Source organism: Pezoporus occidentalis, unplaced genomic scaffold, assembly GCF_034315485.1.
Source record: "Pezoporus occidentalis ecotype Australia unplaced genomic scaffold, CSIRO_AGI_Poc_V1 ctg35, whole genome shotgun sequence".
Classification (NCBI taxonomy): Eukaryota; Metazoa; Chordata; class Aves; order Psittaciformes; family Psittacidae; genus Pezoporus; species Pezoporus occidentalis.
Genome location: NW_026915483.1, coordinates 1,634,049 through 1,646,703, shown reverse-complemented (window position 1 = coordinate 1,646,703; position 12,655 = coordinate 1,634,049). Strand labels below are relative to the sequence as shown.

General features: G+C 43.8%; 1 protein-coding gene across 7 annotated transcripts in view; it reads left to right on the top strand.

The window, feature by feature from the left end:
- CADPS (calcium dependent secretion activator) overlaps nt 1-12,655 on the top strand; it is a 211,260-nt gene that overhangs the window by 93,687 nt on the left and 104,918 nt on the right. For all 7 annotated transcript variants that reach the window (XM_062630216.1, XM_062630214.1, XM_062630213.1 and 4 more), the window contains exons 7-9: nt 3,575-3,686; nt 7,613-7,752; nt 9,770-9,836. In XM_062630216.1, the coding sequence (XP_062486200.1) occupies nt 3,575-3,686; nt 7,613-7,752; nt 9,770-9,836 (319 nt within the window). The remainder of the gene's footprint in view (nt 1-3,574; nt 3,687-7,612; nt 7,753-9,769; nt 9,837-12,655) is intronic.

Below are 12,655 nucleotides of genomic sequence, written 5' to 3'. Positions count from 1 at the left end.
ACAAGAAAATCATTGATTAGGCCGTAGAAGTGGGATGTTGTGAAGAAAAACAGCTGGAGCCAGAGACCCTGCTGCCGGGTTTGATGTGGTATGTGAGTGCCATCAGGACAAGGACTCTTGCAGGGTTTAGCTCAAGCCTTATTTATATCCCTAACAGTTTCTTACACTCTGTAACATAGCAGTGCCTTGGCATTTGAATGATTTTTTTTGTTTTGGCTACATAGTAATTTATGACTTTATAATGGCTGTGTCTGTGTTTTGGTAGCACTCAAAGGCTACAGCCAAATATCAGGATGTAAAGCACTTCACATTCATAGGATGGAGACTCTTGTTTCTGCAGTGATCTTATGGCAGAAAAGGGTAAAAGCTTGGTACAGCAGCAACATGAGGATCCCAGGTGGTCTTACTTGTTTTATCTGTAAGCTGGGAATGTATGAGTAGCATCAGCCTGAAGCTTTGCCAGAAGATCACCAGGGGCATATCTCATTCTCTGGCTGTTTGCAGTTAGAAGAGTTTAGCCTGCTCATCGTAAGTTTGATTCTTAACTATAAACCCTGGAGACACAAGCAGGTCCTATTGATATCACTGGGACAGTAGAGATACCACAAATAGGGTGATAATTCTAGCAAAGACCCTGTGCACAGGAGCATTTCTTGGTCAGCTCCAGGCTTTGGGCTAAACTGGGCAATAACAAATGCTGGGCTGAGGATTTAAGTGGGACACAGATAGTTAGTGTGGTTCTAACTGTCAGAAAGTACTGTCAGGATTTTCCTGCTTGTGGTCTTCTTCTCTGTTCCATCCATATATGTAGATAGACGGGTGGATGGATGGACATTATTTGTCCTTGTTTGCAGATGAATTATTGCTTTGAAGTGTCAGCATGAGCTGTGATATGGGGACAAGATAGCATGGCTGCATCACGAGATTTGCCGAGAATGGCTCCCAAGGCACTTTCTGAGTGTATAAACTCCTGTAGTGATCACCTGCTTAATGATTAAATATGGGAATGAAACCATTACTTGGTTAGTCCCTCAGAAGATCCTAATGCCTAACTACTGTCCAGAGCTAATTTTCTGAACAATAATTTAATACACAGCCCAGATAAACCGCATACTTAGATTGAATACAAATGATGTTTTGGTGACATGAATTATGGCCTTATGCTGAGCATCACTATGGCAACTAATGACATCACCACAGGCTTCAACCTGCACAAAACCCAACTTCGAAGGGTCTCTGTTGGCTGAGATCTTTTCAGGGCTTTTGGGGGTATGAATATGTAAGCATCAGTGTTGTCAAGGGTTTGCTATGTATGTTTACTGTCATTTGAAACGTTTATTCCCTTTGTGGTTAATGTTGTTCTCATGAAGGAAACCTAATGAAAATTACTGTTTGTATTTGGTTAGTAACATTTGTTGATAACATATGGTCTGGGAATGCTTCAGCAAATAAGAGCTTTTTAATAGTAAACAGAGATATGAGTTCTATAAAGCAGATGCTGTCAAAATACACAGCGTAAGGTTGGATATTTTCTTCCTTTTGCCTCTTACCCAAAGCAAGATTATCTTCCTACTTTTCCTGCCGGTGACAGCACAGTTTTTTTAAAGAGAGAAAACATAACCTGTGACTTAAAGCTGCAAATAGAAAATAAGGTTGTTTCTTATGCTTAAAACATTTATTAGGTAGCTGATGGCTCACACATGGAAAAGATAGAATACTGAGGATGTGGCTGGACCTGTAGTGCTGTAGTTAATTTAAGCCTCTGTTCCCTGACACTGGTGGCAGTTTGATGCATCATCATAAAAGGTGAAATATGTGGAACAGTGACACCAGGAGAGAAAACTTGAGAGCAAAGCTGGCAAAGAAACTGAGTTTGTTAATCAGCTCTGCACTGAACACACTCATTTGCTACGTTCAGCTGGACAAGATTTGCTCAGTGAAGAGTAAAGCATAAACCCATACCTTTTGTGTGCAGGAAGGAGTAAATTATTGTTCCCAATAACCTTCCAAATGCAAAACCTGCTGTTTGGTATTTATGTTTAAAGAATATCTAGTCACTAGACCACATGTCAACTGAGCCTTTTCTCAGTCATTTCAAGGGAACTGCATTTCTTCAGCAGAGCATCTAGTTTGAGGACAATGTAGAGTAAGTGTCATTAATAGCATGAGGGTGAATAGAAGTTGTTAGTAACCCTTATATCTCATATATATATATATATGCACTAAAAAATAAAGACAGAACAAAAAATTTAAAAAAGCATTTTTTTATCTGCTGGTTTCACACTGGGCCTCTGCACAATCAGATGCTGAGGAGCATCTTCCTTGCAGTGGTGAGCCCTTCCCTAGTCTTTACTCTGCCCTTCGTCTTTGGCTGCCCTGTTCTCTGCTAACAAGGGCAAGTGTGGTTTTAGGGATGCTTTGCTTTGCTCTGTCTGGAAGTTTCTGTCTGGCTTAATTTTAGTAAGTTTCTAACTTTCTAAGCCATAGAAACAAAGCTTGAAACACAGCCGTGAAGTCTCCAACATGACTTTTTACCCCTTAGTGTGGAAGGTATTTTCTTCTTTGCTGCTTTCAAAATTGTTTAAAGCTTACAAATGGGCATCAGTTCAAGTTCCACTTAATTTTTTGCTCTGTGACCCTCTTCAGTCTGTGCCAGTTTGCCAGAGGGGAAGTTTTCCTCTGTCTCAAAAACTTGAAAACAGGTGACTAATTTGATGTGTTGTTCTGAGTGACACCACTTGTGAAGGCTCTTCAGGAGCCTATTGAAAAGCCTATTAGGGTGTTGAACAGGGGTAGTGTGTTTCACAGGTTTCTTTCCCCCACTGTCTCTAAATCAACGCTGGCTGCTGTGTAACATCTGGGTATCTTTAAGAGAACCCCATGAGGATACCTGCCAGCACAGGTCAGGACATTGTGGGTGTCGCCATTCATCCTTTCCATGGAACCAGCCAGGACTAGAATACAAATAGTAGATGGTGGTCTCAGATCTTGGTTCATTACGTAGTTGGAGAGGTGGCCACTTTCTGGCCACTGCTGTCCTATCCCCAAGGAGCTGGTGTCCTGCTCTGCAGTCCCAGCAAGCAGATTACTCCAGATGTAATGGCTTGAACTTGACCTGGGCTGGAGGGCTGGGCTGGGATTTGGAAGAGAACCCAGGTTAAATTGGTGTTTCTTCAGAGAAAGCAAACCTCGCTACCAGCCTGGAAAGAAGAGGTCAATCAGGCAAGAGAAGAGCAGGAGCATGAGCAGTTGCAGATATCCTGAGTGCAGATGTCCTCAATCCTCAACTCCTGTTGTGGCTATATAGGTTGTCACTGCAGGAGACATATTGTTCTTTCTAAATAAAAAAGTTCTCTTAAATTTTGCTTCACACTGCTCCCAAATACTCCCATTTTTCCCCCCAGAGAACCATCATGGGTTTTCCAAACATCTGTCCCACGTTTCCCAAAGAAGATAACTAATACCCTTGTCAATACCCTTTGGCTTGTGCCACGCAGGACATTTTCAATTAGCCATTGCATGCCCACGCTGTAGTGCTGCTGATCTGAGCATCTCCATGTCCTTATTTTCACAGCTGGGGCACCCAAGGAGACTTCACGACAACACACGCGCTTCCTGCAGTGAAGGTGAAGCTGTTCACGGAGAGCACGGGAGTGTTGGCTTTGGAGGACAAAGAGCTTGGGAGGGTAAGATTTTGAGCTTAATAATGCTTCCTTCTGGCCTTGCTTTTCTAGAGAAATCTCTCCTGTACGGAAATATCCTTGGAGCACAACATGATCTGCTTTTTTGCCAAGCTTCAAGACGGGGGAAAAGAAAGCTCTCCACTGCTGTAAAGGAGTGCATCTCGCATGCTGTCTTTGTTGTGAGTTTTTAATGGCAGCAGTTCAGCTGGCTGTGCCTGTACTGAGCAAAGGCAGAGGATCTTGTGTGTGATATTGGCAGTCCGGAAAGCCTTAGAAGTTGCTTACGGAAATGGACATTCCTGAGGCAGAAAAGGGGGGATTATGCTGAAGCAAAAAAGAAAGGATTGAAGTTTGGCAGGAGAGTGTTAAGCTGCTCTCATATCTGCTGAGCAGCCGGTGCACAGTTTGAGCATTTGAAAGCACTGACTGCGGTACTCCCTGCAAAGGGCTTCAAATCCTGGCTTACCCTGGGGACTGTGACTGAACCGGTGGTTTCAGAGGGGCTGCACTGGGGAGTGAAACATGGGAGCTCATTGCTCCCATCAATGGTGTTAATAGCAAAGGGCTCAGATTCCCAGGATACTGGCCACAGAGCCAACCTTCCCACCCATCTCTGCCCCCCAACTGTGGTCCCTAAACCAGTGCCCGCTGGTGACCCTCCATTGCTGCAGCCCACAGCTCCAGAATATCTGTGGGCAGCACTTTTCTGTGGATTTGGGACATTTCAGTTCATCTCCATAGATCTGTATAGTTTGTGTTGGCCCCAGGCATAAGTGGCAGCAAACTCCCTGCCATGCCTTCCTCAGCTCTTCAGCAGCCTCAGCGTGGTGAAGGCCCCATGAAAACTGGTTCAGGGTAAGAGAGGCTGCACCTCCTGGGTCACAGTTCAGCATGACCTGAGCAATGTCCAGGAGCACGCTGGGCTCTGTCTGCAGCACACCTTGCTGCCTGCCCTGTCTCTATGGCTGTGGACAAGAAAGCCATGGCCAAGAAACCTACTGGTCCTGTGGCAAGCCCAAATACAGTATTTCCAATTGTGGACTTAACCCATTGGGATGTTTCTTGCTAACTCCATGTCAGCTTGTGCCTTAACGCAGGAGAGTCTGTCCATGCAACAAAGTTTTTCCTAATTAACGTGGGTTTGTGTTCATCCTGTTCATACAAGTGCCAAATGTTCTTTCAGGTCCAAGTTTGCAGTTGATTTAATTTCTGTCTCTGTGGTGGAGAGTGCTATATGTGGTTTTTGTCTCATATAATTTATGTTCATTTTAACTGTATTTTCACATTCATGTAACATCCTTTGTTATTGCACTTGAGAGAGAGAAAAGCAAAGCTGCCTCTTCTTTTGTCCTATCAATCTTGTATTCAAAGAGGGTCACAGCAGTTTGGATTTCCCTCATCCACACCTTCGTCCTTCCTTTCTCCATGTCCTCCTCCTCTTCTAACAAAGGGGATGACCACACTAGGCTGCAGTACCCCAGCTGGAGACCTACAGTTGCTTTGCTGCACAGCTTCATAGTATTTTCAGGATTATTTTCAAAACCTTCTTCTTCAGACAGCTCGGTACTGTTGCCTTTATTCACTGCAGCATGCTGAGCAGAGCTTTTCACCCAGCCAGCCACGATGCCATTCAGGGCTTTTCCCCCTGAGCGGTTACACTCGGCGTAGACCCGCTTGCTTTGTAAGTCTTGTTTCCACTGGCAAGCATGAGCAGTGCTGACTTTGCTGGTCCCGGGAAGCACTTAGCTAGGCATGTTGTTCTGAGAAGGATGTCAGGGCCCAAAGCGGCCCCTGTTGCCCTGAAATGCTGATGAGCCAGCCCCACTGATGCGCTTTAATTCCTATCCAGCGGGAAGCCATCCCTTGGCCCTGAGCTTCTGCAGGCTAAAGGACGTGGGCCAGCAGCAGCGAGCACGGGGACTTGGGCAGTGATTTCCCCTGGCCCGTGGCCACCAGTGCTTTCAAATGGCCAGACTTCAAAGGGATGCTCAGTGTGCCCGGAGAAGCTGAGAGATGACACGTGTCTGCTCAGGCTGCATCAGGATTTCTTCTGTAATGAAATAATGAAACCGGGAGCGTGTTAAGCCCCTGGTTTAGTTGTTGGAGTGGGCATGGACCTGTCTGCACAGAGAGAGGAGGGAAGCAGGTTGTATACACAAAAACACCCATGCTCGCTGCCCTTTGAGAAGTAGCTTTGTGCTCTGCCAGGCCTGTACAATGCCCACTTTCTATTGCAAGTGTTGAATTGGCAGCCAGCCGGCACTCCTCATTTCACCAGGGAGAGCTGGAAAACGCTCCCAAGCCCTGAACTGTTGGATGGGCAGCTTAAGGCATGGGAATACATCCTGGCCCTATTGAAGCCAGTGGCAGGGCTCCCACAATTTCAGCTGTGCCAAGACTTCATCTACTGAGAGCAAGGAGGGGAAGAGCCATGAATTGCAACAACACTGAGGAAAGCTTATGCGCCTTTTAATGAAAAGGAGTTAGAAATCAAAGTAGAGAGCATCCCAAACACTCTGAGTGGCTGCTGCCTTGCCAAGAGATGCGGTTTAACGCAAGTCTATGTGCTTTCATCACCTGCCTTATATGGGGGTCCTCGGATATTCCTCAGAATTTGGGGCCATCTGTGTCACTAACACCACCCTGCAGGGAGGACTCTCTTTTTGTCTTCAGTATTTACTGAATTGTGGTTTATCCAAGAGTGATGTAGTAGAGACCGGTGTTGCTAGGTTATCTGTGTAACTAATGATAGGTTCAGATTCCTGCCAGAGAAAGCATTAGTCTAATCAATAAAAGAAATGATAAATAATGCTGGTGCATAAGAGTGAAGTTGAGAATCTACTGATGTTAACCTGAGGCTTGGTAAGAGACTCCTAAAATCATTCATCAGAGGACAATAGCATCAAGGATATTTTGGTGGAAAACAGCCTTTGGTTGTTGACTCAGCAGTAAAGTTGAAGAGCAGAGGAATACGAGATTATGGTTGGGGCTGGAGTTTCGCAGGAGCATGGACCAAGTGTGATCAAGGGATGAGTGATGGCAGCACATCAAATAACGAGGGGGAATGCTGCCATTTGTGAAATAATTTGCTTGCAGAAAGGTGAATGGGTTTAAAGGAGATTTATCTCGCTACTGGACAGTGGAGACTTGAATGAATTTGTGCCAGGCAAAGTCACCTCTGAGAGAGAAAGCATCTGAAGAGGAATAAGCATAGGAGACAGAGGGTTAAGCCACCACGAAGGACACATAAGGCAACACCAGGAGAAGATGGTAGATGTGGTGTAGTTCTGGGAGAATAGAATCATAGAATGGTTTGAGTTGGAAGGGACCCCAAACACACCAGCCTACCTAAAATGTAACCTACTGCATCCAGTCTTAACAGTAAGCAAAAAATGAAGCCAGCTTCCCCACAACCTGATAATAGCAATGGATCAGGCATTTTATATTGAGCTTTCTGAGCCCATGAAACAGCACCCCTCACATGGGAAGTGTCAGGAAGGCTGGAGGTTGACCAAGTTGTATAGGTCTGAAAATGGAAGATTGCAGTGAGCAGCCTCTGCAAAAAAATCTTGTTGCTGGTTTGCTATTCACATTAGTCCACCATCTCTTCTAGACTGATTTACCTGGACAGTTACAAGTTCATTTATCATGATCTTTCCTTAAATGATGGGAACTGATAATGCAGTTCTGTTCTGCACAGCCACATGAACAATAGCACAGTAGATATAGGAACCAAAGAATATACGACCTATTCTCAAAATAGTAAGATGTACCTCAAAACAGCAATAAAAAGCTATCCTCACTGATGTGAATAGAAATTCCAGGCTGACTTTTAGGGCAAAAGCAGCTCATTTGATGCAGTTTTGTTCCCCATTAAAACCCATTTTGTGAATAATTGTTCCCTTTAACTTTGTTTTTAATGCTTGCAGGTTGTTCTCCACCCTACTCCCAATAGCCCAAAGCAATCAGAATGGCACAAAATGACTGTTTCCAAAAACTGCCCAGATCAAGACCTGAAGATCAAGCTTGCTGTGAGAATGGATAAGCCTCAAAACATGAAGCACTCTGGGTAAACGCTTGTCTTGCTCTGAACCCAATTTGTTGTGAATGTACAGTAGAAAAGGCCTCTTTTTTTTAAGGTTCTTTGAGAGAAACTTTTTCTGAAGGTCACAGGAGGTCAAAAGAAAGATTAATGTAAAAATAGCATTAGTTCAGTCATTTATAATGCACTTTCCATGTTCTGAGCGTAGCCTTTTTAATGCATATCAGCCAAACAGTATTCCTCAGTAAATTGCTAGGTTGTTTTTTTTTCCTCTAAGGAAATACTGGGTGAGCTGCCTGCCTCTCTTGTTGGAAGTGGTGCAGTTTCCTAAGTTATTCTGTGTTTCCCTGTATTGACTACTCAGAACCAAAGCACAGCACTCCTTCCGCTTGAAATACACTCCAGTGTGACTGTCATTATTTACAGAGAGACACACAACACAATTAAATAGCAGTTGCCCGGAGTCATGATCTGGAAGGTTAAAAGGGAAACCTCAGCTCTCCAGATGGGAGTGGTGGAGGATGTGGGGCCGAGGGAAATCCCTGACACCCACCCCTGGCTTCCACCTTTGTGCCATGCAGTTATAAATTAAATCATCCTTGGCAAGCCCTAGCTAACGCCATTGGCAAGGCTTTCCTCTGTTTGCTCTTCAGGTCACAGGATGCGATAAAAAGTAGAAACTGTCCGGGAAAGTCACTCTTAATAACTCTTTACCTGTTATGTTCTCGGTGCTATAAAAGTGACTTGGTTGCGTTTCTATTTTCATAGTGTTTTGTTAGATTCAATCCATTATTAGATGGTTTGGATCGCTCATGTTTTTTTAATTCCTTCTCCTCCCGTCTTCTCTGCTAATGCGATCAGAGCCAGTAGCCACATGTGAACTTTAATTTTTCCCTCATGACCACAGATACCAAAAGCAAGAAAGGACAGTTCACCCATCACATTTGTTTCCTTAACCACAGCTCATAGCAACAGGGCTGAGCAGTCCAGGCTTTCCTCAGGCTTTCTGCAAGTGACATTTGATTTGCAAGATGCTGCTTAAAATGATGTCGTTTATAATACTGGTATGCTCTCAGAACTGAGATTGTCTTTCTGCTGATGTTAGTGGCACTAATAGGACAAGTAACCATGCTCTGCTCTTGAACCAGCCAGGAACTCAGTGCAAACGTGAGCATGACTTGGAGTTTTGTGGATTAAACATTTACCAGGAATATGCTGGATCTCTTCTAGCATAAGGAACCACGAGCATAACCAAAAAGGAATTGTTTTTCTCTTTATTGAGCTAGAACTGAAGTAATTATAATGATATATGAAACATAACAGTGAATAATGTCCTTGGTTTTACTGTTAATCTGATGCTGCTGCTATTTTTGCTAGTGTTTATATTGCAGTGTCACAGTGGCCACGTCATCACAGAGATTAAATGCAATTTAGACACTAATGTTAAAAGTTAATTCTTCCTGTCTAGAAAACAGTAAATTCACACCTCCTCAGAAATTATTCAGTTTGCTTGAATATCTGTAACCAACGAGTTTCTAGGAATTCACCTTAAACTGTTTGGCAAAGGGTCCTGGTCCTGGTTTAGTCAATCCAGTGGATACTGGTTTTGATGTAGTAAAGTGTCCTTCTGTTTGACAGCTCCCCTCAGCCAAATAGTTTTATGAAGGCCTAAAGCAACATTCAGGGTTTCTCTGCCTTAATTCTGCCATTGCAAATGTGTTCTTAACCCACCTGACCATGTCATAGCTCTTCACTGGCATTCAAGTGCTTCTAAATTGTAAGCATATTGTGAAAGACAAAGAGGAAGAGAGAATTAATACTGTGTAATATTAAGACTCTGGGAGCTTTTTATGTCACTTTCTTTGTAAGTTATTTGTTCAGGCTAGAAATAAACACTTCCGTGAATGTTGCTGAGCTTAAGAGTCTGTAATTACTCCTGCTTCTGTCTTAACTCAGCTTGTAGGTGCTCTAGAAAACACACTGAAAAGCAAGATAAGAGCATATAGTCACTTGTGTACTGAATTCACCTGTTCTTTTCTTCTAGATATTTATGGGCCATTGGTAAAAATGTTTGGAAGAGATGGAAGAAACGATTCTTTGTCCTTGTCCAGGTAACAGATTTAACTAGAAGTGATCTTAAACTGCAACATGAAATATTTAAGTCTTTCCTCTGGCTGTTTTTGGTGCTGTGTGGTTGATGCTGAGTTGTGGTTCTGTGTAGGGTGTCTGTTAAGTCATGATTTTTTTTCTAAATGTATACATCTTCTCAAGGATATCCCAGTTGAGACCTTTAGCCACAAGTTTGTGATGGACATGATTACGTGGTGAAATGGAGAACCAATTGTAGTGAGGAATTAATGAAATGAGGAGGAAGCTTGATCTATCTTGGCTGGAGGTACTTGGGTGCAAATGCTCCCTTTGGAGCCTCCAGGTAAAACCTGAAGTCCACTGAAATCTACAGAAGTTTCATCACTGGCTACCTCAGTTAGTATTGACTCATTCTTGACACTGATCTTGCCTTCACATTCATTACTGCCTCTCATTGTCTACAGCTCTCATTGATCATTTTGTGATGCCTTTCTTCCCTTTTCCCTACTTCTTCTTTTGACTTTCTGCCCTCCCAGTTTCAGTAGACATGTATATTTGACCATGGTTAAGAATTTCAGGGAAACAGGAAGAAGATCTCCTCATGTCCTAAAGCAGTCTGGTCAGTACCTGATGTGTTAGATCTTCCCTCCCCTTCCCAAGAGCAGCTGAAACCACTGCATTGGCCACAGAAGTGTGGAACCCCTGTCTGAGCAGCTCCATCTTCACACCAGCCTGATAAAGCCACAGAGTCCTCTTGGGTCCATCTCTCTCTCTGGGTTCCTTAGAGTGTTGTCTCCAGGTATGAGCATTGTGCAGGGTCCTGTAATGAAAGCAACCCAGAGGTGCTCTGATGGAACAATATGGAATGTCACTGAGATCTTGTGCCAGCACAGATCCGAAGTGATCAAGTCAGAGGGTGAAATCCTACTGGTGATGAAGCAGATCACAGGTCTGCTTCAGAGGAGCTGGGGTTTCACCCATGCATAAGAAAGGAGATGTTGTAAAACAAGTGCACCAGCCTCCACATTTGGGATGGAGCATGCTTGTGTGCTGGCTTTCCTGTGCTGGTAAGAGGATTCCACACAGTCCATCTTCACTGTACACTGCCAGCTTCTGTGGTCCTATATCACTGGGTGTAAACTGGTTAGTTTGTTTTGAGTTAATTATTACTTCATCTGTCTAAGTTGCTTAGTTGCATTCCCCATTTTCCATTACTGCCAGCCTCCATAGTGCTGAACTGTGTGGCAGATAAGAAAATCCATCCTGGGATGTAAAATGTATTTATGTTGTGTGTGAACCATGTAAGTAGGAGCCTATTTGGAGAGAGCAGTTGAATACCTACTCCAATAGCCAAGTATGATCAACAGCAACAGCTTGAGTGCTCATTTTGTACTCCAGAAGGGGTCAAAATGGCAACAGAAGTGGGGGAGTTAGTGCAGAGCAGCCACAGGAGATGCCTCTATCTGCCTAAGCACTGTATTTAGATTCAGGTAAAAGTGACGGGTTTAGGATCTGTGTAATCCATTCCTAGAGGCACCTAGTTTGCCAGTGCGCCCTCTGTGCAGGGACTGGCCAGGTCCTTTGTGAGGTATGGTACTTGGCACCTCACAGGGCAACCCAGTGCCTTGCAAAGCCAGACCACTGGAATTAAATCCCAAACTGTTTCGTGGGTAAGAAGCAGCAGAGGCCATAATGAAAGAAAGGCCTTTTGGGGGCATTATGCAGTGACCCTGTTCTTGAGCTGGGATTGAGGGATTGCTTTGGTTTGTATGTTTCCTTCATTATGTTCTGAAATGAAGTTTAAAGTGCTGGGGCAGTCTGTGATCACCTGTAGAGCAACTACTATTGCTTTTCCCCAAGAGGTACTTCATTCTTGTTAGACCAAGTTCTTGGTCCTTTTTTCCCTATGAACAGGGATTCTCCAGAGGGGAAATCCTCTATCCTATCATAGCTTTTCCCTGAAATAAACCTATTGATACCCTTATGTGGAAAGGTTTGCAGGTTTGGACATGTATTCCTATGTCTCTTCCAAGGAGCCTTTCTTCCAGCCATTCTATGTGATTGTAGTAACTTCTTTGATTTTCAGTTGCTGTCTATTCTTCAGCTTGCTGTGGAATTGAAGCTCTCGGAGTTATTCCATGTTTTGTCATGTTACTAGGTCTGTATTTGTCACTTGGCATATAAGAGCAGGATTTGGCCAGAAAAGCAATTCATTTGAATAAGATGAGCAGACTTTTGCCCCCAGAGAGTCTCTGTAGCCCACCTCAGAAATTCCAGCTACCACTGCAGCTTCTCTGTTATGTTACCGTTTGCTCAACATTTGGTGCAATGTAAAGTGTTCTGCCGTACATCAAATATAAACAAGAAACACTCTCTATGCAGTCCCTCAGATGTAGTTTGAGCATATTGAACATGTCAGCAGGCAATAAAGATGGAATAAAAATACTTTGCTGTCCGTATGTTTGTCATTTGCTTTTCATGCAATGCAAAGGATGGGTGCTGGTATGAACAGGGATTGGCAGCAAAGGTGTTGATGTCCAGGATGCTCTGAACTCTGCTAAACTACAGACAGAAAATAACACCCGCAGGAAGGTGAGCTGGCTCCGTTATGTAAAGAACAGACAAGGAGCAGCAACTGTTTTGGGAGCTCACTCATCTGCACCAGTCTTCTGCTCACAGCAGAACCAAGAGTTGGAGTCCAACACATGAAGTCCATTTGGGATATAGTGGTCTGGTCAGTTCCTGACACTGCCAGGAGGACAAGGCTGTATGTTTGGATGGATAATGAAATATTTCCTCTCTGATCACTTGTCTCTGCTCTTTAGCTGTAGCATCTTCTATT